This window comes from Nerophis lumbriciformis, linkage group LG17 (assembly GCF_033978685.3).
Source record: "Nerophis lumbriciformis linkage group LG17, RoL_Nlum_v2.1, whole genome shotgun sequence".
Classification (NCBI taxonomy): Eukaryota; Metazoa; Chordata; class Actinopteri; order Syngnathiformes; family Syngnathidae; genus Nerophis; species Nerophis lumbriciformis.
In genome coordinates this window covers 188638-216456 of record NC_084564.2, presented here as the reverse complement: position 1 = coordinate 216456, position 27819 = coordinate 188638, and the positions used below count along the sequence as shown (strand labels likewise).

The window sequence follows — 27819 nt, the reverse complement described above, 5'->3', positions numbered from 1 at the left end:
TTCAAACATTTTTGTTGCCCAAATTTAACACAAACGACTGGGAGTGTTTTGTGGAGGTTTTGAGAAGGTGGGGTGGGGCTGGTTATGAATACTGAAAGGTTAATAACTTAATAACTGTAACAGTTAGATAAAAATGCTGCACGAACGTAGCACCGGTGGCTGTGTTTACACCTCCGTCCGCATGGTGGCGATAGTGCCTAAATATGTCCCTTCGCCAGCAGCCAATAGAGGACGAGGAAGTGAATGACGTCAGAGCCTAGCACGACGCTAGCTTGCGATGTAATCCTCCAAAAAGCGGATCCTCTTTTTCCTGCGCTTGTTTGTTTTGTCGTAACTGCAAGTGTAGCCGCACATGCTCACCATCACCAGCCAGAACTACACTTTACACGGACACGACGTGCACTGGCCTTGGGCACAATGGAAGCGGTGAACGCCTTCAACACGGAGGTAAAGTGCGACTTCGGAATGCTAATGCTAGCCTTCGACATACAATCACCACAATATTATGTCAACATTTCTTTTCAAATGGACGTTTATTGACTGCAACGTCGTTTGTAACAGAGATGCTGAGTGCTTGTTTGTCTTGGCTGTTCGCCCGCAAGGCCTTCGACCCCACTGCTAAGCTAATGCTAAGCTAATGCTAAGCTAATGGAGGTCAATGGTTAGAATGTGCACGTGTTTGTGTTATTGCGTAAAGTGTCACGAATGTCCAATTTACTTCATTTTCTCCTCTTTACATAACATTTTCTGTATTCCAGGCAATGTTTGTCGACGCAAGTTAACAGTTGCTGTCACATCATGTCGGCTGTTTATTTGTGTCCTGTTTCAATGCACTTGTTCCAATTGTGGTCAATTGCGTGTGTTTGTGGAATGAAACAACACTAAGATGTCACAGAGACGTCCACGCAACGCAATGTGGTTATGATCATGTGAGTCACGTGGTAAAGAAATAAGTGATATACATGAAACCAGTATTATCAGACTGTTTTTACTAAGACATTTCCAGTGATATAAGTATCATTTTCCCGTGAAGTTATAGATGATTAAAACAGGTAAAAATGCATTTAAATCTGATCAAATTTTTTGACAGTCAATTTGGCTCCTTTTTGTTTAAAATGTCATACCTTTAATTTGTGTACAGTGTTGGTGTTAACACACTTTTTAGCATCAAAATCAGAAAGGATGCACAATTACGGAAGCCCGCATGTCCCCTGGACGCGGATTTGTTTTTTACTGCCCGGTTTGTTTTTTGTGTTTTTTATTTGATCAATTATCGCTTTCAGCCGTTTTTTTGTTCAGATTTGCCGAGTCAAGTTTCTTCATCGTGAATTTTGATTCACCAAAAGTTTTAATAATGACAAATAATGCCTCAGTTTGCACTGGGACAGCTTTATCACAAGGTGATGTCAAAAGAAAGACTTTATGGTAAACACTAAGGTGAGTGTAAAGTCAACCTTTTCAACTTCATCCTGTGCCATGGCTCCAGTAAATGACTTGTTTTAGTCTTTGTGAGTCAATGGGAACTTCACTTTTATCTCCCGTTGTAGATAGATAGATAGTACTTTATTGAGTCCTTCAGGAGAGTTCCCTCAGGAAAATTTAAAATCCACATCCATCGAGGATGGAGACAGGCTCACTTTTAGCTTCAAGCTAACCAGCACCCGACCAGACTCCTCCACCCCAAAAACATACTTTGCAGGTCAACAAATATGTGCCTTTTGAAGTGTTAAAGTGCAAGGAGTGTTCAGAAGGAGTCTCTTGGAGAAGTGGCTGACAAGTTAGCAAGTGACATCATCACCGTCATTGTTTACTGAAACAGAGATGCTGACTGTGTGTTATGATCAACTTTTTATCCATAGACATTTCATTTTTACTATCTATAGCAGAGTTGTCAAAAGTGTGACCCGGAGGCCATTTGTGGCCCGCAGCTAATGTTTTAAAGGCCCACGGCACATTCTAAAAATACTATTAAATTAAACAAAAACATAACAAAAGTGGAATAAAAAAGCTTACAGGTGAAATGTCATTTAGTAAAAGTTGCAATGTTGACTAATAAGACGAATCATTGCTCAAAACATAATATTGAATCAAAATCAACGTTTTATGAATTATTTACCTAACTATGGCTCAGATTACTTTACATCAAATATTCCACTTTGAAAAATATTTTTGGTGTAACATTTTGCATATTTTGTGTGTATGCCAAAAAAACAACAAAAAACAATTAGAATTGAGGGATAGATGTGAAGTTGATGTAGACTCTAGAGATTTAAATAAATAATGTATGTATGCCCATTATCATCATTTCATGACCCAAGCAAAACACTTTATACTTTTATACTCAAATAAATACACCTACAACTTATTAAGGGACGGCGTGGCGCAGTGGAAGAGTGGCCGTGCGCAACCCGAGGGTCCCTGGTTCAATCCCCACCCAGTACCAACCTCGTCATGTCCGTTGTGTCCTGAGCAAGACACTTCACCCTTGCTCCTGATGGGTGTTTGTTAGCGCCTTGCATGGCAGCTCCCTCCATCAGTGTGTGTGAATGGGTAAATGTGGAAGTAGTGTCAAAGCGCTTTGAGTACCTTGAAGGTAGAAAAGCGCTATACAAGTACAACCCATTTATCATTATTTATTTATTAAATACAAGTAGAAACAACTAGCGACAGTGGTAAAGTTTAGATCCATGAAGGAAAGAAGAAAGTGAATGAATGTTTATAACAGAAAAAAATATATATGCATAAACATTTGTTTTCTTTTGTATTATTTTTTCAATGAATTAACGTTTACGACAACCTTTTTCCAAAACACAATATAGAATGTGAGATACAACAGGATAATGCATACATTTGTCATTTGTTTTCAAAACGCTTACAAAAAAGTGGGACCCCGTTTTTATGACTTGATGGGGTCCCTTGGGCCCCATTTTGAAAATTCCTAGCGCCAACACTGTGTGTGTGTGTGTGTGTGTGTGTGTGTGTATATATAAGACGCACACGGCATAAAGTTAGATTGTCGGTAGTAACATCAAAATAATTAGGGTAGTTTACACAGGCTTGAACAAGAAATATTAGGTGCGCAAAAAGCCGTAGTAGCGCTCCAGACAAGCGATTTAGAAACATGTTGTTTTTTCAAAATAACTGCAACATTTTGTAATATTTGAGATGTTTTTCAAACTCATTATGGCCAAATGGTAGACTATACAGCAGGCCAGCAAATTTAGAAAAAAAAAATGTGTCTGGGGTTGACATTTCTATTTTTAGGAACACTAATACAAAACCTCACAATAATGTCTGATTGCTAAAAACGTTATGACAGACCGCCTTACAAAACGGAATGGAATTTAAAAATGTTTTTACATAATAAGACACCCAGAAAGTACATGAAAATAAAGAATGCGGGATTTACAATATTAACTATGAACAATAAAACACTAAATATTGACAACATATGAACGTCACTCATCCTCTCGATCGACATATTTTACAATCAAGCGAAATGCAACAAACAGCGAAATATGAACGCGAAGGGTAAAAAAAATCCACCTACGATCTGATATATTTGATATATCACTAAGCTTTAGAACTTTGTTGTAAAAATCTCCTTCTGCGTCTGTCCCTACACCCACATTTTACTGAGGAAACGCTCCCACCCACGGTGCCTTGTCTGAGCTGCTGTCACTTAGATGACCATAGTAACTAATTAGATGACCATAGTAACTAATTAGATGACCGTAGTAACTAATTAGATGACCATAGTAACTAATTAGATGGCCGTAGTAACTAATTAGATTACCATTGTATTTAGTATATCATGCAAAAGCGCAGATTCCATTTCTACTTAGTATAGTTCAAGACTTACGGTCATTAGAAAACCTCACTGCACATCATAATGGCAGCTACAGTTTCCATCTTAAAGATGGAAAAAAATATTTGGGAATGTCCGGCGGGTCAGATTGAAAAGCTTAACGGGCATGTGGCCCCCAGGCTTTAATTTGCCCAGGTCTGATATACAGTATATCCAGTCATACAATACCAGGCAATCAACGGGTCCAAAAAAATCAGTGTGCAAATCAATCAATTTAAAAGACATTTGGCAGACTCCCAGATAAATGCATAACTTATACTAATACAAGGATTTTAATTAACATTTTACTCACTGTAGATGTTTTGCAGGGGAGTTTGGTCGAGTGTAAACTTGATACATTTTGTATATGGAAAAACTAGGATATGTGTTCTATGTCATGAGTATTGTTGTATCGTGGTGATGAAAACAAAATGAATACAGTTGATCTCAGAAAAGAGTTGCCACTCACGATGGCTCCATCAAGCGTGAAGCGAGTGACTGCTGCAAATATCCAGCCGGAGGCAAATACACACATACTTAATATCAGTCATCATGTTTGTACTGTGATGTTTATAGGGCCAATTTGTACAAAACTCCAATGTCGTATTTCCTCACTCCGTCCCATCAGTTGTTCTCCATGATTGACATGAAGCCTCCAATATCTCGCGCTAAAATGATGTCTGTGACAAAGTCGGCCATCAAAGCCATCAAGGTATAGTGACTACTTTGTCTGCTGTTTGCAAGTGTCTGATAACTGACATTGTTTTTGTGTCTGATTGTCTTTGTTAGCTCTACAAACATGTGGTCCAGATTGTTGAAAAGTTCATCAAGAGGGTATGTATACTAATATGTCCAAAAGCTCACAGTTGAATGCATGCCTGGATAAATACATCATAAAGACTCCTAGTCAATTTCGAAAGAATCTGCTAGGCTCAACCCAAAGATTTCATTGATAGAACATCTGAAGTGTTTTTGCCCAAATGAATGATTTAGAACAGTTCTTAAGTTCCAGTATCAATGATAAACCGTGGTAAAACTTTAGATGGTCGGTATTACCCTTTTAAATTTGGATTAAAACTACGCTTGATGCACTTTGATAAACTCACAAACTGGTGACACAACTGGAGAAGCTAGCTAGTTAGCTTAAATGCTATCTTATATACAAGACACGTTAACGTCAATGCCCATTACAAACATCTTGGACTGCAACGATTAATCAGTTCCATTACAAACAGGCTTCAGTTCGTATTCTGTTCCTTGGATTTATCGCTTAATGGGTGTAACAAATACCTATAAAGTCCAGACAACTGGGAGTGGACAGAATTTAAACACCAGGACCTACTTTCTGCATTGCCATTGCATTAGAGCGCACGTGTTAAAAACATGAATACCTTGTTCATTTTGCAAAGCGGACTTTGTTTTTACGTGAGCGTTTAATGCAGAGATCACCCAGGTATCCTCATATAAATATTTAGGGGTTCATATTGATAATCTTCTCTGCTGGAAGACACATATTGACAAACTGTGCAATAGACTGCAACAGAGGCTATATTTTTTGCGAAGATTAAGATTGTACGGCGTAAGCAGCCATATCATGATGATTTTCTACCGTGCCATTGTAGAGAGCATCATTAGATACGGGATCACCTCATGGTTTGGCAACCTAACCGTTAAGCTAAAAAGCAAACTGGCCGGCATGCATAAAACGGCAATGAAAATCGTAGGGAGGAAAGAATATGAGCCTATACAGAGCATCTATGAGCAGGCAGTTAGGAAAAAAGCTAAGAAAATTATTTCCAACTCACAACACCCACTCTTTCCTGAATATGGAACCCTGCCATCAGGGAGAAGACTCCGGGTCCCACTATGCAAATCTAACCGCCTAAAATTATCATTTGTTCCAGCCTCCATTAAGCTGACCAACAATGTGCAATAGAATTTTAATACATAGGTTAGCACTTTTTTAGCACATAGCACTTTAGCACATAGCACTTTAGAACTAAGCACTTTAGCACACAGCACTTTATCCATGAGCTCTAGTGCAATGCACATTGGTACTTTATCTTTATCTCCATACTGTAGATACATCAAAGTGCCACCTATGTCTATCAAGCTCCATGTTCTGATGTTTAAATGTTAGTTGTATGGTTGTGGTTGTGTCTGTGCTTGTGTGTTTGTTCTGTTGTTTTTGGGTATGTTAAGAAAGCAATGATGCACTGTGCCCAAGACAAATTTCCCCGCGGGGACAATAAAGTTGAACCTTGGACCTTGATGTCTGATTTTTGGAGGGAGGATGCAGTTTCAGAATGTTAACTTGTGCCTTGCTGGCTAGCTAACAAGTGCCAGATGAAGTTGTGTGAAAAATAACTATTATTTTAGCCAAAGTCAGCCAACTAAGTTTTGTCTACATTAATTCATGTACTTTTTAAAGCAGCGTCAATTTGCAAAGGACACAATAACAAACGCGAACAGACAGACAGGCACCAATGTGGAGGTATCATAACATTAAACATACAATCTATTAAATTACTAACATTTTAAGAGTTAATCAAATATACAATTCGATAGATGGAGTCTATTATAGTGCTAAAACTGCCAAGGGTTAATCAATAGTCAATATACCAGTGTGCAGCTTTTTAAACATCACACAATTATTTTCTTTTTGAGGAACTTAGATTTACTGTTTTGTTTATTTTCATTGCTGCTATTTTAACTGTTTTTAATACATCAACAAGATACCTTTTTTTTTTTAGCACTAAGCATTTCCTTTCTTTTTGATGAATACATTTTAATAATCATTTCACTTTTTGTAACAGCTGAATGAGCAGCACACTTACAGTATAACTAAATATATATGAATTAATCTTTGTGAAGACATGCCTCAAATAACTTAAGCTGTATTTAAAAGTCCATGGAAAAATGACAGCCATTAAATATTTGTATGCTTTGTTTGACGAGTCGACAAATCGTTGAGATAGCCGTATCAAAGTAATCTTGTTGTACTATAATTGGAAAGTAAACAACTTTGATATCAATAAAACAGACTCATTTTTGTAAGCAAAAATGTAAGTCAAATATTGAACATCTCCCAGTTGGTTATTTGAAGTCAGATGTTGTCTTTTTGTTTGTTGCCATCACACGTTGGTCTGTGTTGATGGGCTCATACTGCCCTTCCATTTAAAGCTGAAATATTACCATAATGGGACTTTTGGCTTTGTACTCATTTTTCCTCCCCAATTGTTGTTACTTTGCGGAACTTCCCACTGGCGAGTCGGAGTAGGGAGTACGTGCTTCCTGTGTGTGCGTAAAGCTGGCGCCCGTTCTAGTCTGCGCCCGCCGAGTTAAGGATTGTGGATGACTGAAAAGAGGGCTCCCTGCGTTCAATAAATTAACGTGCTCAGGTGCTGACAGCCACGCACAGTTAGACGTGGTTCTCTGTTTGAGGCGAGAGACAAACAAACGCAAGGCTCAACAATTCTGATTGGCCAACATGTCTGTCACTCAAATATCAGTGATGGCGAAGGGGGGGAAAAGCTCAGCCTCCTGTGGTTATTTATCGTACCAATTCAAACGCCAATGTCGATTAATTGTGCGGCCCTACTATTACCCGTGATATGTTTGGTCACCATACATGATAGGAAATTTTCACAAGCAAAAAATGTTTTTAAAAGGTGGTGATCATGACCAAGTCATGATGGACTTGCAGCAATGACATGGATTTGTTTCCTTCAGTGCAAACCAGAGCTGAAAGTTCCAGGCTTGTATGTGGTGGATTCCATCGTTCGCCAGTCACGTCATCAGTTTGGTCTCGACAAGGATGTTTTTGCACCCCGCTTTTTGAAGAACTTCACAGAAACCTTCCAGAATCTTTACCACTGCCCAGAGGACGACAAGGTACTTTGCTGCACTCTTGTGACCTCATTTAGTTATTACACCTAACCTCTCATCTTAGCATGTTCCTATTTGTTTTGTTTTAGAACAAAATCCTGCGAGTGTTGAACCTCTGGCAGAAGAATGGTGTGTTTGACATGGACATCATTCAGCCTCTGATGGACATGGCTAATGGCGTCGTCGCACCTGCACCCTCACTTGAAGGTAAAGGAGGAAATTATGTATTTTGCAACAAAAAATACAATAATCTGTTGCCATGATAAACCATTTCATGACTGAACCCTTGGAGTAAGATAATATATCTTAAAAACAAACTCAGGATATTTTTGCAATTGATACCTTTCGCCGTTTAGTTTTTTTTGGCCGCTATATCCTTTTTTCATGTCACATGAACCAAAAAATGCAATTTGGACAAAGCTCCGATTTAAAGAAAAATACGAGTACCGTATTTTTTGGGCTATAAGGCACACTTTTGGACTATAAGGCCCACATAAAATCCTTTCATTTTTTCCACAAACGGACAGTGCGCCTTTTAACTCAGTGCGCCTCGTGTATGAATTATTTCGGCATGTGCGCACCTCAAACCAATTTTATATGGTACATGGTGTAATGATAAGTGTGGCCAAAGATGGCAGCTACACATAAGAGATACTTATGGACTGCAGGTTAAAATAGGCGTTTTCAATAAATGACTCTGTGCTGTGCAATACAGTCTGGTGTGCAGTGGGAGATTATGGAATTTCACCGAATTGGGTCAAAAATATTTTTGCAAACCAGTAGTTATAATCTGCAAATAATGTGCCGTTGTTGAGTGTCTATACTGTCTGGAACTCGGTCGAGTAACCGTGTAATCTATGTGAAAGATTGACTGTAGAACCACCATTATGTAGACCACCATTAAGTGTTTCAAATGTAGAAAAACAATCAGAATGCGACCCATTTAATGAGCCTTATAATCCTTTAACATTAGAAATGGAGAGACCTGTTCATCGACAGTGCGCCTTATAGTCCGAAGAATTTGGTACTACAATTAGTACTAGCGACGCAAAAGCACTTGGTGTAATATAGTGGTTTCTTTAAAAGGGACAATACATATTAATGAACATTTGACCTGTAAATATGTGAGAATAGAACCAATGGCTAATTTCCATCTCCAGTCCCCTGGCAAGTTGATGTTAAAATGAAGTACACAGATTCACAAATATAACATTCAAAGATTTAGGTGCAGAAGAGACTCACTGTCACAATTTACTTTTTGTATTTGATGAATACTTCAGTAGTTTAAAGGTGCCCTATCATGCACCTGATGGCAGTGTTTTGGGCAAGCTACTTGGAAAATGTAGTAAGCTGAGCTGCAAGTTACTCTCCATTAGATGTAGCTAAGCTACAGGGAAAGCTCTCCTCGGAGAATTGTAGCAAGCTGCACGGCAAAAGTAGATAGCGACATTTAGGGGCATTTCTATATATGGCCCACATGTATAATATCAATGTTAATGTAGCTGAGAGTGTACAAATACTATTATTTAGCTGGGGACACCCTACAACTACCTCTAGGTGTCCCCGCACCCCACTGTATGTATTTATTAGTTTGCTTTTTCTTTGGCCCACCCCTATAATGTTAATCATTTTCTTTACCTACAGTAAAAAACCAGCATCTATATACAGTACAGGCCAGAAGTTTGGACACACCTTCTCATTCAATGGCTTTTCTTTATTTTCATGACTATTTACATTGTAGATTGTCACATCAAAACTATGAATGAACACATGTGGAGTTATGTACTTAACAAAAAAAGGTGAAATAACTGAAAACATGCTTTATATTCTAGTTTCTTCAAAATATCCACCAATAGCCACCCTGATTACTGCTTTGCACACTCTTGGCATTCTCTCGATCAGCTTCAAGCACACCTGTGAAGTGAAAACCATTTCAGGTGACTACCTCTTGAAGCCCATGGAGATAAGGCAAAAAAGTAATCATAGCAAAGGGTGGCTATTTTGAAGAAACGAGAATACAAAACACGTTTTCAGTTATTTCACCTTTTTTTTGTGCACAAGGACCGACATACTGTAGGTTCTTAAGCAAATTGATGTATGTGTAAATAAAGCTGTAGTCACTGACCAAAAGCCAAATGCAGTAGCTGACCAGAGTATTGCATCATTCAGGAGTCGAGAAGTGTATGGAATATACTGGATATATCGCGGGTTTGTCTCTGTGCGATATAGAAAATGACTGTATGGTGATATTGGAGTATGCGTTCTCACGCAGTTGCTTTTAGCTGCGGGCATTACACTACAGGCTCTTCTCATTCTTTCTTGTCTCTCCTTCTCACAGAGACATAAAACAAGCGCACCTTCTTGCATATAATGACAGCAGTATGATGATTCTATGTGTCTACATTAAAACATTCTTCTTCATTAATATATGCTACTTTTAAACTTTCATGCAGAGAGGGAAATCACAAGTAAAAGTGTATTTATTAAAGAGTTATTAAGCAGTGGCACAAACATTCATGTCATTTCCAAACAGAAAGTGCAAGATTGCCAGAGACATTTTAAAACAAGCTGAGTGCACTTTTGTGCATGATGTCACTAAGATGACATATCAAAACAACACTCAATTAAAGTGCACTTTTTGTACAGAACACCACTACAATAGTTTAAAACAAATAAAGTGCACTTTTGTGCATGATGTCACACAAGATGTTTCAATAAGTGTCAAATAAAAATGAGCTGCATAATAGGAAATCAAATAGTGTATGTCCTTCACTATGTGGTAGGTTCCTGCGGACGTTATCTCCTTTTGTTGTTGACTAGTTTTTTCATACGGTGTTGATGTGGAAATGGTTGCTTGGGTATTGTGTTGGTGTGGCACCGACCGAGATGTTGACATGCGGAGTTTCAACCACTCTTCATTCTCTAGAGCAGGGGTCCCCAAACTACGGCCCGCGGGCCGGATCCGGCCCCCAGCATCCAAAATCCGGCCCACAGGAAGTCCCAAGTTGATTTTTTTTTTTTTAAATATTTTCCTTTCTAATCCATTTTCTACCGCTTGTTACTCTTGGTGTCTCCTAGCCGCTCAGGCAAATCATATTGTCTAAAAATGAATTTTCCCAACGATAACGTGACAATGTTAAATGTTGATGAACATCAATGTTAATTGATGTTAAATGACAAAACGGATTATAAAGACAATGTGTGTATATATATATATATATATATATATATATATATATATATATATATATACATATATATATATATATATATATATATATATATATATATATATACATACATACATACATATACACACACACAGCCTGGCCCCCGGTCAAATTTTTTTAACCCAATGTGGCTCCTGAGTCAAAAAGTTTGGGGACCCCTGCTCTAGAGGGTGACTTTTCAAATGGTGCTACACATTAGCAGTGCTGCTACTTTTTGTAGCAACGCTTTTACTTGACATATTACTGTTGTTTGTTCAACATCTTCCCGCTTGAAGCCAAACCACCGCCAGACGATGGACCCCCTGCTGTTTTTCCTAGGAATTAATTCTTCCTTCATTTGTTACCAGAATTGCATCTTCTTTCTCTCGTATTAACACTCCCACCGCTCTGCTAGCATCACAGCTAATGTTACCCATGCCGCTACCTCTCTGCTCTGCGAGAGCGTGCAGTATGTGACGTATGTAAGAAGGTGCGCTTGTTTTATGTCTCTGTGAGAAGGAGAGACTAGAAAGAATGAGAAGAGCCTGTAGTGTAATGCCCGCAGTTAAAAGCAACTGCGTGAGAACGTATACTCCAATATCACCATACAGTCATTTTCTATATCGCACAGAGACAAACCCGCGATATATCAAGTATATTCCATATATTGCCCAGCCCTACTTTGAACACTTGTTCTTGTATTAATAGTTCCCACTGAGCCGCAGCCTCCTCCCACAGCGGCCCCAGTTGTAGCCACTTTATCGCAGATGCCCACTTCTGACGCTTTAGCTGCTGTGGCTCAACTCTTCCAGTCCCCACATGGTCAGGAGGTGAGTAGGAACCCGGTTCAAATGTTGGCTAAGCCGCCACCTCTCTAAATGATGGTGTTCCCTAATGAAAGCCCTGGTTCTCCCTGTAGCTCCAAAAGATGCTTCAGAACCTGCAACAGACAGAAAAGACACCGACGGCCAATAATACCAATGAGCCACACCCATCCCCCGTGCCTGTGGCTCAGCCCCAGATGCTTGATATACACACAGAAGAAAGAAGCTCCCTGACTGAGGTACTTTGGTAGTTCTAGTGAAGTGCACATAACAGCACAGTTAACTGTTGGTGCATTGTTTCCTCAGAGACTACTCGACAAGTTTGACTATGACGACGAACCTGAAAATGTTGCAACAAAAGTCGCTTTGTAAGTAACTTTTGTATGGACGGAGTTATTGAGTGTCAATATCACCAACTTGTCATTTTCATGTTTGCAGGGACTCCAACATGGAGTCTGTTCATCCACCACCAATGGGACAACCTGCGCCCGGCGAGGTATTGAATCCTGAAGGACTCGTACACTTATTTTATGTTACACTTGTAAATGCGGACATTTCCTATGTAAGGCAAGAACACACGTTTTTCTTTGTTAATGCATTCTTAATCGTAAAGTACGGCAAGTACAAGGTGCGTAGCAATGAAGCTAATGGGAATACTCTGTTTCGCCTATAAAAGCCCTCCAAAAAACATTAAAAAACACCAACAATGCTCCATTTAAAGGAGCCATGTGTAATAATGTGGCCAGAAATGGTACTGCAATCACGGTCAAAATTCTGTAGTCCCTTCCCTGCCTCCCTGACTGAGGTTGCCAGATACACAGCCGAATCCAGCTGGATGGACTGGGCTACTCCAAACTTCCACTGCCTCTTACTAGGGGTTGAGGTGCTGGGACCATAACAGCTGAATAGACAAGCGTTTTGCCAATAACAAATCTCAAACCAACACATTTTACACAGAAATAAGGCTATTTTCAGGAAGAAGTATGTCAATATCACAACAAATGGCATTCATATGGTATGGTGTGTTGTCAGTACTATCAGAAAACATAGAGACTACAACCAACGCTAGCAATGGTTATACTGGTGAAATTAAGTACAGCTTGCTTAGGAGCCTAATGTATGCCCAAAACTAAAGAGACATTTTACCAAGGTATGCCTATAGGCTAACGCTTCAGATTGCCATATAACTTGGTGCATGTAGTCCACAATATGCAAACACCAATGAGGAATTATTTTATCATGTGATTTGGCCGTCTCCATACATTTCACATGGCCATGATGACAACCGTCCTGAATTTAGAAGCTGAAGGACTGCAGATTTTTCTTCTAATCATGATCAGAACCCAACCTTAAAGGGGAACTGCAAATCTTTTGGAATTTTGCATATTGATCAAAATCATGAGAGACATGATGACGGATGGACTTTTTTTTTAATGCATTAAATATTAAAATAAATGTGATCAAAAGTCTTTTAATTCTGCCTTTAAATCCCTTAAAAAATCATCCAAACACCTCCATAATAGTTTTATTTACATGGTGTAAGTATACAAGTATTGTAGTAATATTTAAAATAACATGTAATATTTACATATTTTGATCATTTTAAGCATACACGGCGCATTAATTAAAAAAACGCGTCACATTTGCTTTTTTTTTCTTCATCACTAATTTCTGCTCACTGCAGACTTTGAGAGCCCACAAACATAATAAAACATCACTTACTGTACAAGGTCTGCTGTCATTAGGATGGGGACTGCGAGGGTGTTCATCCCCTTCAGATGAAAAATGTCCCATAATCCTCACGAAGAAACAAGGTGGGGGGAACAAGTGCTTTTCGTGTCGTCCTTTACCAGTTCCAAGTCCTATATGACTGTCAACGTGTACCAACTTGTAGGATTATATCAACAGCCACCTTCTGTCCAGGTGATAGGCATGATTTATGATCTACATTAAACTTACAGTGAGCAAGGAAGCAGCTGATCAGTCAATGATGGACAGGAAGAGATGTCACTATAAATAGTTGGTCTGCGTTAGCGTTTTTAATAACAATATCACAAATACTTGGTTAATATTCAATTCACGAAATGTAAATGGAGTTTTGTTGGCGCTTTTTGAATGGTTATCAGATTATATAGACGGAATAGTGGAGCTCCCATTGGCTCTGCTGTAAGCCGACTTTTATTTGTTTAATTAATATTTACAATGCATTAAAAAAAATCCATCTGTCATCATGATTATTATTGCTGTACATGTCCAAAAAAACAGATTGTTGAAAATACCATAGTGTGTAAATGATGTGTCAGGAATGTGTAGGATAAACACACCTACTGTAGTTGAACACAAACATAAATGTTAAAATGTTCTACTCATATTTTTTACTACAAACATGTATTTGTAAGTGCAAATAATTGTGTAGGAACATCTACTGTTTCAAGCAAAAATGTAAAAGAATAACTCACAGTTGATGTCTTTCAACTAACAATGTAAACATCTAGTGTAATCATTAATAAATGTACAGTTTAGTGTCTTTTATCTTTTACATGACATTATCTACAGCGGTCATTTTGATATCAGTCTGGAAAATGTTGTTTCTCAAAAAGGTAAACGAACAATTTAACTTAATAATGCAAATACCTCACAAACTGATGTTTGGCTTCATTATGAGACGGCGACTTGTCCAAGGTGTGTCCTGTTTTCCGCCCGAGTGCAGCTGGAGTAGGCTCCAGCCTCTATGCAACATCGAGAGAGTTAAGCGGTAAACAAATAGATGCATGGATTGAGGATGTATCAAGTAGCTTTTTTGTTTATCTGTATTTCCTGCGTTGAACTTTTTTTTTTTTTTTTCCCTGCCGTGTGGTTTGAGACTTGCAGGCTCTCTGTCACCTTGCAAGTGGTTAGAGTGTCCGCCCTGAGATGGGTAGGTCGTGAGTTCAAACCCCGGCCGAGTCATACCAAAGACTATAAACATGGGAGCCATTACCTCCCTGCTTGACACTCAGCATCAAAGGTTGGAGTTGGGGGTTAAATCACCAAAAATTATTCCCGGGTGCGGCCACCGCTGCTGCTCACTGCTCCCCTCACCTCTCAGGGGGTGATCAAGGGTGATGGGTCAAATGCAGAAAATAATTTCGCCACACCTAGTGTGTGTGTGACAATCATTGCTACTTAAAACTTAAAAAGCTCGAAACAAAAGTGCCGCGCTTCGCCTTGCAGAACCTAGACTTTTTTACCTTCACCATATAGGTTATGTTTTGCCCTGGAAGTGTTTGTCAGCAGCAAACCTCAACCAGTTACAGACAGATTCAATGTCCAACAAAACAATTCCTCTCATCAGCCACGAACACACTTCACTTCCTGCTTGCGACGTTCAGCGCCCAAGCTGCGCAGAGGATTCTGGGTATGTAGTTTATTTACAGACCCAGCCAATGCTAAAACGCCAGAAAAAAAACTACACCCACCAAGTTTATGAAGAGGACTTTGAAACCGAAATACCATGGTATTTATAAAACCATGTGGTGTTAGCATGCAAAGGAGCGACTCACTGGATGTTATCTGAACACTACAACACAGATAACATTACCACCAGCACACAGTCTAAAGACAACCTGCGTTTGAGGTAAGCCCTCAACCTGTGGCTACCTGAGCTGGTCGTTTGTGAGAAGTACAGTCAGTTCTCCAAAGGGTTAAATCACAAAATGATTCCCGAGCGCGGCCACCGCTGCCGCTCACTGCTCCCTTCACCTCCCAGGGGGTGGAACAAGGAGATGGGTCCAATGCAGAGAGTAATTTCACCACACCTAGTGTGTGTGTGTGTGTGTGTGTGTGTGTGTGTGACTATCAGTGTTACTTTAAATTTAACTTAACTTTAAAGAACAATAACAAATTGGGTGAGGAAGAGAAAGGTGGCAGATGCAAAAACATTGTCATTCCATTATTTATCAGGTCTGTCTGAGAAACAGAAGAAATGTTAACCTACACAACATTCCAGTACACTTCAAACCAGGCAACACCCTGAGACAACATCTTGGGAACCCTCAAGAGTAGACCGCGACAAAAACAATCTGCTGTGTGCTTTCCAGTGCAGTGACGAATGCACCGATTTCTAAATTGTGGAAACAAAACAACCACTAAGCCGACGTACGTGCAAACTCTTCAAGTCAAGATTCAGCAGGAGGCAAAAATGTACAGATCATTCTGGACAGAGATGATGGATGGTTTGAAAGAGGAGTCAGGAAAGAAGTCTATGGCAAGACTGAAATGTGCCTTCTTTGTGGCATCAATACCACTGAATGGACTGCTAACTTGGGTTTTTCCAGTCTGGAAAAGGATTGTTTTGGGGCTGGTAGTGCTTGTTTCACAGCCATCGTTTCTGCTAACAAGCGGCAATTCCATTTTTATGACTGCTGTTGGCATTCACTCCTTTATATCTGAACGGTTGTTTTTCATACAACAATAGGGAAAAACCATCCTTGCCTGTACACACTGTCCTCTTTTTCCAGTATAAATAGTTAGAGCTTTGGCACAAGCTGATGAAGCCTGCCGGGATGAGTGGTGAAACGTCTTCTAAGACAAACTAAACAGCCCAGTTGCGGAACAACCTGGAATCATAAGAAGATCCACAGACAACTCTTTAGTGTATTCTTCCCAATTTGACTCATTTCTTTCCCCGTGGTGTCTTTTTCTTTGTCAGTTTGTCGGTGGAGCAAGTGACAATGAGCATCAGAAGGTGAAAGATTTATACCATTCCAGAAATGCACACAACTCTAAATCACAGGTAAACCTTGCAGTTATTACATCCAACCGCCAAATTGCTTTGGTCTATTTTGTTTATTGACTGTGTATTTTGTCTTTTCCTGAAAGGTGGATTCAAGGGAGGAACCATCTACACGAAGAGAAGGAAGAAGCAGGAGGTCAAGGTCTGGTTCTCGGTAAGAAGAGACTTTTCTTGTCGTTTTAGTAAAAGCATGTAACAGCATGTATGTTACAGTAGATTAAAAGCTATCTGCTACTCAATAATAAGCCTTTCTCGATGCATGTCAAGAGGAGATGTGTTTTGATACCCACTCACTATTGATTGTGCCCTCTAGTGCTGGGGGTTTGTCAGTTAGCACCGAGGGCAGATTGGGATTTTGTCCAAAAACCAACTGATGGGGACTCTAGTGCTGGGGGTTTGTCAGTTAGCACCGAGGGCAGATTGGGATTTTGTCCAAAAACCAACTGATGGGGACTGTAGCCATGGTGCATGGAAACATGGTGTTCTTTGCCATCAGAGCCCAGTCCGCCAGTCACAACAGTTACAACAGGGGTTGCCAACCCCTCTACCGTGATTGACCAGTCGATCTTTGGCACCTTACCGGTCGATTGCAAAAATATTAGAAAAAATATATTCTTACATCAGTGACACCCCCACCCAAAGAATGACCGACAGACAGGCACGCATTTTAACCCCTGAACACGCCTGCACCCCTCTGCCTCTCTTTCTTCAGCCTCATATCCTGCGGCTCTCAATGGCCACACCCCCGAGTGCGGCTCACCTGGGACGACACTCTGTGAACATTGCGCCCAAGTGCGGATTTTGTGTTGATTTATTGTGCATACAAAACTAAATTTGACATGCGCAAAGGTGTGTATATAAGATAATATATACCTATATATGATATAAGATAAAACCAGGCGGCAGCTAAAGAAGGGCTTCCTCATTTATCACTATTTTAATCACACAGGAGAAACCCAGGTGAACAGCGGATTTTACTAATTCCGGTGCTGACGTAAAAATCACGTGACTCACGTCCCATATGTGACCAGAACAAATATATTACGTTACTGACCACTACTTTCAATATGGTCTCAGTGAGTGTTTGGTTGTGACGCTCCAGAAGTCCATTGCTCTATGGGCTGTAGGCAGCTATTGTCTGTTGAAATGTTCTTCCATATCTCTCAACTTAGCGTTGTTAAACTCTCCCTCATTGTCACAGTTTCTGTGTTGGGCCATGCTCACTAATCCAGTGGTGGACAAAGTGTTTAACTATATCTCGGATGATTTCTTTGTGGTCAGAATGCTGCCAGCACGAAACCTTGTGAACTGATCAATGAAGAGTAGACTAGATACCATAGACCTGGTTCAAGCTCATGAAGATCTGCTGTTACCGCTTTGGGGAAGTCTTTTTTTATTTTTAGTATTATTCACATTGACTCACAATTTTCTTTAGTGACGCATTCTTTGTCACTATTGCCTGAACTTTTCCGAATCTTCTGTAACTTGTCAGCAAAGGCATTCCCAAATTGTTTGAAGTTTTAACCGTATTTTGTCTTAATCTGCTACGCTCATTTCTTCCTCACAGCTCACTTCTCCAACCTCAATTTTTTTGTTTTTGAGTATTATCTCCTGTAGTTGTCAAGACCTGGTTATCCCATAGATTATCATTGTTTTTACTGCCTAAGATGTTAACACAGTAATTACCAGAGCTTGTGAAGTTGAGTTCTGCAGATCAATTAAACATGACAGCACTGTCATTCTTCTTATTCAGTCTTGTGGCTGTTTGCTTCATAGAAGCTTTACTCAAAAGCAGTGGGATGTCCACTGGAACTACCTTCGTTTCAATACGGCACATTGTCTGTCCAACAAGTGCAGGAATCTTTTTGGTGGAATACACCCCTTTTCCATCTCCAAACCTGAAGGGTTGACAGCTGGGTGTTTGTCTGTTTTAGCTTATTTTGGCTAAGTCCAGTGATGTAGCTATTTAGCCACTCTTATCCACAGACCGTCCGTGTGCATGCGGTGTCAATGATTGCTGTGCCAAAACACTCCGTCATGAAGATTTCAGCTTCAGTGGAGGACTCTTTTGCAAACAGTGATATTGCACTCTTCTACATGATCCGTTTTACACTCTTCCGTTAACTTGACTTGCTCACCTTTGTGTGGACAGTCTTCAACCCAGGGAAATGTCTGACAGATGGCACACTTTGATCTGCGACCATACCTGTCCAGGCAGAGGTGTCTTCTTGTTGATCCTTTTGAGGCCATGACTTGCCTCTCAGTCTAGTCTGTTCAGTGACATACACACTTTCCTGTTTAATTCCCACACTGGAAGCAGTCTGGTTTCCCTCCAAAAGCCAGGTTCATTGCTGACTTCATTGATGAAAAGTTGAGTTGAGTTCAGTGCACGCTGTAAGAGCTAACTGACAATCTTTTGTGTCTAAGCATGCAGTATCCAGCAATTTGAAAGCCAAAACTGCATCGGGAAGTTCCATGTTGTACTTACGCATGCGAGAACAACGCTGTTCAAAGTCGATATTGTAGTCTGCCATGGATACACTGCAGTCTCTCGTAATCTGGTCAAAGTTTATATAAGCTTCATAGGCTTTGTCCTTTTCTTCCTTGAGTAACAGTGGGTCTAGTTTCTGAAGCAAAGTTGTTATGCCAGTGTATTTATCCGTTCCGGACACTGACAAAACCACGGCAAGCGCTTGCTTTTTATTTTCCAGCTTCCTAACTTTGTTCCAAATCAGGACTTCATTCTTCCAGCTTTCGTACGGCTTCGCCTCGTTGAAGCCCGGTTAACCATCCCCTGCTACCAATGTTACTCAATCATAAGTCCAACTTTATCTTTTGCCTCTGGCTTTATTCGGCATCTTTCCCGTCCTTACAAGATATCCGCTCAAACACTTCCTGTTCCGCTCTTTGCAATAATACCCCCTTCACAATAAGTTTGTGCTTCCTAAGTGGTCAAAAATAATAGTAGTAAAATGTACACCAGTGAGTCTATATCTTAACACTCTGAGGGAACTATCCTCTTTCAATCTTTTATTCAGTTCTCCTAGGAGAAGAAGGTCTCGTTCTTCATCACGCTCGAGAGGGTCCAGGCGCAGACGCTCCAGAAGTCCCCCTAGAGAGCAACGCTGGCGGTCTCGTTCTCAGGACAGGACGGATCGCGAGCGTGACAGAGAGCGGAGACAGAAGGGTCTTCCTAGCATCAAGAGCCAGACGCTCAGTGGTATGTGTTGTTGCCTCCCAAGCATCTATCAATCTAAATAAAGGTTTTAACAATGGAACTGTTGATAAGTTTGCAGCACAACACTCTGGGTCGGTCAGCTGGACAAGAAAACACAGCGGTCTGACGTCATGTCCCTTCTGGAGGAGTTTGGCCAGATTGACTCAATCAATGTAAGTCAGCATTATGCAAGTACCAAAAACCGTTTGACTTACATTACCGTTGTATCTTTGCAGATGATACCTCCCAGAGGTTGTGCCTACATTGTTATGGTGCACAGACAGGACGCCTACACTGCCTTGAACAAGCTGAGTCGTGGTTCGTACAAAGTCAACCAGAAGTCTGTGAAGGTACATGACCATACCCATCCTGCCATCATTTCCAGCTTTGTGCTGATTATCTTGATTCACTTTACTTTGCCATCTTGCCTAGATTGCGTGGGCTTTGAACAAAGGTATAAAAACAGCACACAAGAAGTTGTGGGACGTGGAGCGAGGGGTCACCTACATCCCCTGGGCCAAAGTGAAAACCGAGGAGCTAGAGGGCTATCGAGAAGGAGGAATGTTCGACCCAGACACATTAACTGAAGGTAGGCACCTCTTTATTCTATGTTGCACCAGTTGTGCTTTTCTCATATTGTCATTTGTTACTCAGATTGGAAAAGTGTTCTGGACCTCAAAAAGCAGGCAGTTGTGAACGGCATGTCGGATACTGCACCAAGAGATGGGACCGTCGAAGCTCAGATTCAGGTAACGCTAATGCAGTCTTTAAACATTGTTCTTTCTCTTAGTGCTCTTTTAATACTGGTTCATAGACTCTTCTCTTGGAGGCTCACCTCACATTTTCATGGAGACTTATTCAGAAAAATAAAATATTGTTTCTCATGAGCAGTAGAGCTTATCTGAATCACCCTATCATTACTACTTTGAACAATCATGCCCTTTAAGAGATATGACACCATTAATAATCAATACAAGAACAGGTACATAGTTAGGGGACATTCAAGACTGAGACTTTGGGATGGACATTCATAATGTACTCCCCATTCTTATGACATAGGGAACATTCTTCACATTTCATACCTATATTTGACAGTCGTCTACAACAATCACTAAAGATGACTGTTTCTGTAAAATTATCAACATACACACTCAAAGTAAATGTGAATGTCTTAGAGATCTAATTATTTTGTCTTCATGTTCATATCAGTTATCTAAATTGTTGAATGTGCTTAAAAATACTTAAATACATGCAGAAGTCTTTCAACCAAGTTTTATTGAAATTAAAATAAACAGACACATACTAACTAATACCAAACCACCTTAGCCGCGCTCACCCTTTAGAGCACAACAGCTGCCACTAAACCTGCAGAAAATAGTTCTTCAAGTTTCTCTGTTTACATTTTCACACGTTGCACTATTTTCTTACACTTAGGCATTTCTTACATATTCCTTGTATTTGCACCATCATTTTAAGAGCTTATTGTTAAGTGCTCAATGGGATTTTACAATTTTGTTTACATTGAATGTCTTCTGTGGTTGTGTTGACATTTCCTTTCTGCCTTTAAAGCGGAGTAATTATAATCAGCGGAAGGTTATTTTTTAAATACAAAAGTTTACATTTAGCATACTTTTCTCCCGGTACTCATTTTTGATAGGTTATAGAGTGTATCATCATTTTCGATATGGACAGATATAAAACACTTTCATGGGGTGCAACTATTAGTCGACACTGTCGACAATAAAATATGCTGCCGACAATTCTATTTGTCGACAATAATCGTGATGTCATCATGTGTTTTTCCGGGCGAGAGCAGGTCCGCACCGCCACTCGCTAAAACATGGCCAGTGATAACATTTAAAGTGTGAGAGCATATCCTCTTATTCTTGTTAAAACATGGATATCTTGTTCATTTTGCAAAGCAGACTTTGTTTTTATGGCCATACATCTGTGATAGGCGAGCATTTAAAGCAGTCTCAGCCCTGGGAAGATTGTTAGCTTGTGCAATGCTAACTAGCGAACAAGTGTGAGACAAAGTTATGTAAAAATAACTAACTATCATTTTAGCCAAAGTCAGCTAGCTAAACTTTGTCTACATAAATTCAATTACTTTTTAAAGCAGCGTCAATTTTCAATGCCGTAAAAAAGGACACAATAACAAACGCAAACCAATGTGGAGGTACCATAACATTAAACATACAATCTATTGGCGACTTGTCCAGGGTGTACCCCGCCTTCCGCCCATGTGCAGCTGAGATAGGCTCCAGCACCCCCCGCAACCCAAAAGGGACAAGTGGTAGAAAATGGATGGATGGATGAAACTGACATTTTAAGAATTAATTGAATATATAATACTACGAATTGAGTCTATTAGAGTGCTAAAATTGCCAAGAGTTAATCAATAATCAACATACCAGTAGTGTGCAGCTTTTTAAACATCACAAAATGCTTTTCTTTTAGATGAACTTGAATTTGACTGTTTAGTTGATTGTTTGTGAAGAGCTAACTCATTCAACAGCAGAATTGGAAATTAAGCACATTCTAGTGCACTTTTAATGCAGTCTTAAGTCTACACATTTAAGTTTAACAATGCATATGTGACCAATTATTTTATTTAATATAAAGCGGAAATTCGCCTTCCATAAGCAAGTGCCACAGGTGTGTGGTGCGTACATTCATGAAGGGAAAATTAGGAAGACATGCTTTCATTTTCCTGAAAAAGCATCTGTATAACATTTTTAAAATGTAAACAACTGAGGAATAATATAGACAAATATATTTTATTGTGTGTTTACAGACTGTTTGATGTTTTTAAGTGTTGCTTTTAAGATGTAGGCTGTATGGCTTCAGGTCAAAGAGGTTTGAGACTGGAACCACTGCTTTGGAAAAGCCATAGAGAGTAATGAAAAGTATCATACTTTAAATAAATTAGTAGTTCAAATACTTCTATTTAAAGAGGCTGTTTTCAGCTTCATGCGGATGCTTAGAAGGCCATGACTTTCCAATGTGTTGTAAGCGTCATGTCCTGCCATCTTACAGCTTTTAGCACGAAATGTAACCCACACACATGGAGCACGCACATTACCTTAATGGATTAGCTAATGATAACCATTTGGCAAGCTAACGTTAGCTATTATTGAATGTTTATCCTATCGTAACAACATCAAGACTGCAAATTGTTAGTTGATTCTCTGAGACTGCTTTTGTGTACGTGTACGTGCAAGTGCTACTCCGAGGTGGGTAGTAACGTGCTACATTTACTCCGTTACATCTACTTGAGTAACTTTTGGGATAAATTGTACTTCTAAGAGTAGTTTTAATGCAACATACTTTTAGTTTTACTTGAGTATATTTATAGAGAAGAAACACTACTTTTACTCTGCTCCATTTATCTACATTCAGCTCGTTACTCGCTACTAATTTTTATCGATCTGTTAATGCACGCTTTGTTTGTTTTGGTTTGTCAGACAGACCTTCAAAGTAGGATCTATCGCATCTATCGCACACCAATCATATACAGTCACTGGTGACGTTGGACTCCGTTTCACCAATGAAACAGAGCCAGGCGGTTTCAATCAATCAATCAAAAGTGTACTGTACCTCCCGTCAAAAGCCTAAAGACAGTTCCTGTCTTCACAATAAAAGTGCCGCTCCATCGCGCCTGCGCTAACAAAATAAGAGTCTCCGAAAGCCAGCGCAAACAAGCTAGCAAGCTACGGAGTTTGCCCCCAATGTATTTCTTGTAAAGTGTATAAAAACGAATATGGAAGCTGGACAAATAAGATGCCAAAAACCAACCACTTTCAGGTGGTATTAGACAGAAAGGAGGAACTTTTTTCTCTCCTCGTGGACGTTATCATCACTACTGTCTGATTCCAATCAATGCAAGTCATCAGAATCAGGTAATACACCAACTTATATTCTTGTCTTCATGAAAGAAAGGAATCTATATGTTAAACATGCATGTATATTCATTAAAACACCTTTAACATGTGAACAAAAACGGCAAAATAAATAAATATAAATTCTATACTGTAATATATATATATATATATATATATATATATATATATATATATATATATATATATATATATATATATTGGCTGTCACCGTAGGCTGATGTTAGCTTCCCTGCTATGAATCACTGTCAAATGTACATCGTGGTGTTCTTATATTTTTTGTTTTAACAAATGTAGCTTTGAACAAGTTGCAAACAGCCCCTTAAAAAGTACAGGGTAGGATTTAAATGACTTAAAACATTATTTGAACGTATTTTTAAAAAGTGTGTAGTAATCGAAACAAGATTTTAAAATGTGTGGGTTTTTTTGTACGTGTGAAAAATACTTCTCTGGAATAGTGTGTTTTTTATAAAAACACCTTGAGCCCTTATCCCAGGGGTCTGCAACCTGCGGCTCTTTTGATCCCTCTGTTGTGGCTCCAGGTAGTTTGTCACTACGCTAACTTTTGAGGCACTGTCGTAAGTCTTTCAATGTTCTGCATTAGCTATTCATTTCCAGGGCAGTCTTTTCTGGTGAGAAACTATGAGACTTGTCATGATACAGCTCGGTTGTTGCAAATAAACAATGGTAACTAGAGCGGGATTGAGTGTTATTGGAATTGGTGCTAGTTACTTTAATAGCAAACAAAGAAGCAAAGGTGGGCAGTATGCCTCATGATTGAATCACATCAACACGAGACAAGTACTGAAAGCCAACCAATTACAGCCTGGTTAGACTTTTAGGCGTACATCACGTGACACAACAGGATTTGGAGGGGGAAGACAGAGCTTGCCTTAACGTAGCAGCATAAACAAGTTGTAGATAGAGCAAAAGTTTGAAACCATGGTAAAAGAGGAACATGGAAGGAAAGGAGATGTGCGACAACCAGTGTTAAACATAATGCTGTTACATAACGGTATTACTAACACACACATAACTTCAACTACTACGAGGGAATAATGAACATTTCAGTGAAGTGACAATACCCTTTCTGTGAACAAGGAGAGATACAGCCATTCAATAGCTGTATGAACTATAATTTATTATTCAAGGTCATTTGCCTAACACTGGTGACAATACAACAGGTCACAAAACAAAGTTGGATCTTGACTAATTGTCAGGTGGCAATAGGTGTCGGTCGTTACCTCGGAAACTATAGGGAGAAAGTAGAAAAGAAACCAGTAACAAAATAACATGCAAAATATAGGGGAGAGAACAAGACCGGATGGTAACGTGACAGTGCGTATATGTAACATTAACTTCAATATAATGATCACATAGGTTTGGATTTGGTGGAAATGGGCCCAAATGACTTTTGATGCAAAATGTTGCAGAGCGCTGCCTTGTCCCCAAAAACAAATTCCTTTAAAGTTATATAATTCATAATCAAGCATGTTTGTTTAGGAGGCATTAGCAGAATGGGTGACATCATGTTTACTGAAGGCTGCGAACAGGACCCAGAACCTTTTTAAACATGGCATTGTTCTTAATACTATGTATTTATATATGCAAATGTACCTATAGCACGACTAGTACTATGAAAACGACTTGTCCAATGAAAGTGGAACAAGTTACGGATAGCATCTATCAGACTTGGAATGTGTTTTTTTTCGGTGGACTCTAATGTCCAAGGAAGAAGGTGTTGTCATAGTGGAGAGTGACTGCAATACAATATCCCAGCCACGCAAAGCTAGCACAGTGTCTACCAGCAACAATTTGAGATGGGTGGTTTTCTGCAGGAGGAAAGCATATGTGAAGGTGCAGAGAACATGATTATTTGATCAAACACAATAAATGTGTTCATGGTGGCATCCCAGGAGGGCTACCCGGTGACACGGCCACATTTCGGGTCTCATGGAATAAAATCATCTTCAAAGCCTGCCATTTGCACATAAAGGCTCCTTTTTGGAGGAACTGAAGCAAAATTGGAGAAAAGGTAAGCTGAAAGGACGCCTTGTTGGGAACTATTTTCTCAATGTGCTGATACAGGACTGGAAGAAATGAAACGTCATTGACTTGCCATCAAATAACACCTGCATAAAGAAGTGGATGTATAGCTTTTTATTTGTATGTACTACAAGCTAAAACTGGCTAGATGGGGTTTATGTTCTTTGAACCACCAAACCAGCAGTCAGTGTAAACTTTTCACAACAAAAACATGTGCTTAAACCTTTTAACTTGCTGCATTAATATGTTCCACTCATTAGCTGGGATGTTACCGTTTGGCTGAATTTCTGTCATTTTTTGGTTAATTTGGTGCCACTGCAAGCATATCAGTGTTGACATGGCAGAGGTGTGTGCAAATGTAATTTTCAACGAGGTGGAATGCATGAAAGCAGACTTCTCCTTTTTCAATTTATAAATGACTGCCATTGTAGATTTTTCCAATTTATAGACCGGAAAAAGGTGTTTGATCCGTTTCAGAGACTTCCATCGGGGCCTAACAGCAGTCTCGGGTCACTGTCATCTGTTGTGTGAGTTTCAGCTTTCACACCCAAAAAAAAACGAAGGGTTTGCTCCGTTTCTTGTTGGCCCCGTTACTGCAAAGATGGTGACCGAGACTTAAATGGACTAAAGTGCACGGTTGTTGGAAACCTCTGACAGGAATTTGGATCAAGAACCAAATCGTAACTGCTGCAAAAATGGCTGAATTGTGTTCATTAGATTCAAGTATTCAGTGAAAAATAGGACTTTTTAAAGGTTGTTTTTTTGTCCAAGTGGCTAATGATGGCTTTGACAGTGACATTTATTTTTGTAAAACTGCCAAAAGGCTGCCTTGAAAAGATAGGTGTTAATGTTGCAAAAATAGTGGTTTCGTCTTTCCAGGGTGGAAACTCTCCTCCTGACTTTATATGCACTAACATTGGTCAAATGAAATGATTTCAATCCTTCCGTTTTCTTTGAGAAAAGCACAAACGTTGACAATGCATTTCAAAAACTGTACTTTGACCTGTTCCTGTATGTTTCCCTTGCCAGCCGTGTGGTACAAGTTTTTGTTTAAGTAAAAAAGCAGAGTGCAAAACAAATTGGGAAGGTCTTAAAAAGGGTGAGTCATTTTGCTGGGAGGCAGACAATTAGCCAGTGTTCAGTAGAGATGGTCATAATAAGCGGGAACTATTAAACTGTTATTTGAAATTTGGCACCTCATCCACAATCTTAAAGGGCAACTGCCCTTTTTTTATTTTGCTAATCATTTACAATCATGAGAGACATGAAGACAAAGGTTGTTTTGTTTTGTTTTTGCATTCTAACATGTGGAAATTGTCTCGTTCTTGGTAGCTAGCAATGCAGCTAATGGTAGCAATCAATTCTACCTCTAAATCACTTTAAAAATGAATTCAGAAACCATCAACAATGTAATAACCAAGCTGTAGTAAGTAACATTGTTATTGGATGAGAACACTGAGGAACTCATTTTCACATCGGCGTGCTATGGTATTAGCTGTAAAGGCTAACAAGATAAGCTGGCTTCTATGACAATATGAAGCATGTTTGAGTTTGTAATACACGACACTGATATGACACCAATCTGTACTGAGTGAAAAACATGAACAATCATATAACAGTATCTGTAAAGTATTTTTTCATGTTTTGTTTGTACACAGCTAGCCAGACAAAGTATATACTGTAGTTGTACTAACACGCATGGCGTGCTGCGTGTATCGTGATCAATATAAAGTTTATTTGGGTAAACACTCCATTTATGTCAAAATAGCTTGACTTCAAATTCCACATTTAGCAGCTTCAATTCATTTTCACTTCACTCTCTCGGCTTCCGTCTGCTCCAACGTCTCACTCTTCTTTCGAGCTCGCTTCTAGAAGCAGCAGTTTATCCTCAGTATATTCAGCTTCAAAAAGATAAGGTTATGAATCCTAATTTATTTAAAAAAATAGTTGTCTTTGTTGTTTGTTACCAAGTCTGCTATGATTAGAACACACACTCGCCTTTGTTTACAACATTCGGACGTGCGCTGCTATGGAAACAGAAATCAATGCGCTGAAGAAATTAGTTCCGGCAATGATCAAAATGATCAAAAAATGGTAAATATTAAACATAAC

The 27819-nt window shown here is 39.4% G+C and overlaps 1 protein-coding gene across 1 annotated transcript in view; it reads left to right on the top strand.

Annotated features, from left to right (window-relative positions):
* The first annotated feature begins 233 nt into the window (after positions 1-233).
* LOC133614312 (SR-related and CTD-associated factor 4-like) overlaps positions 234-27819 on the top strand; it is a 51510-nt gene continuing 23924 nt past the window's right edge. The window contains exons 1-16 of the mRNA XM_061972164.2: positions 234-447; positions 4476-4559; positions 4637-4681; positions 7580-7741; positions 7825-7942; positions 11653-11774; positions 11864-12007; positions 12075-12136; positions 12207-12264; positions 16459-16542; positions 16629-16696; positions 19581-19762; positions 19832-19932; positions 19996-20109; positions 20192-20348; positions 20414-20508. Of these exons, the coding sequence (XP_061828148.1) occupies positions 244-447; positions 4476-4559; positions 4637-4681; positions 7580-7741; positions 7825-7942; positions 11653-11774; positions 11864-12007; positions 12075-12136; positions 12207-12264; positions 16459-16542; positions 16629-16696; positions 19581-19762; positions 19832-19932; positions 19996-20109; positions 20192-20348; positions 20414-20508 (1800 nt within the window). The 5' untranslated portion in view covers positions 234-243. The remainder of the gene's footprint in view (positions 448-4475; positions 4560-4636; positions 4682-7579; positions 7742-7824; positions 7943-11652; positions 11775-11863; positions 12008-12074; positions 12137-12206; positions 12265-16458; positions 16543-16628; positions 16697-19580; positions 19763-19831; positions 19933-19995; positions 20110-20191; positions 20349-20413; positions 20509-27819) is intronic.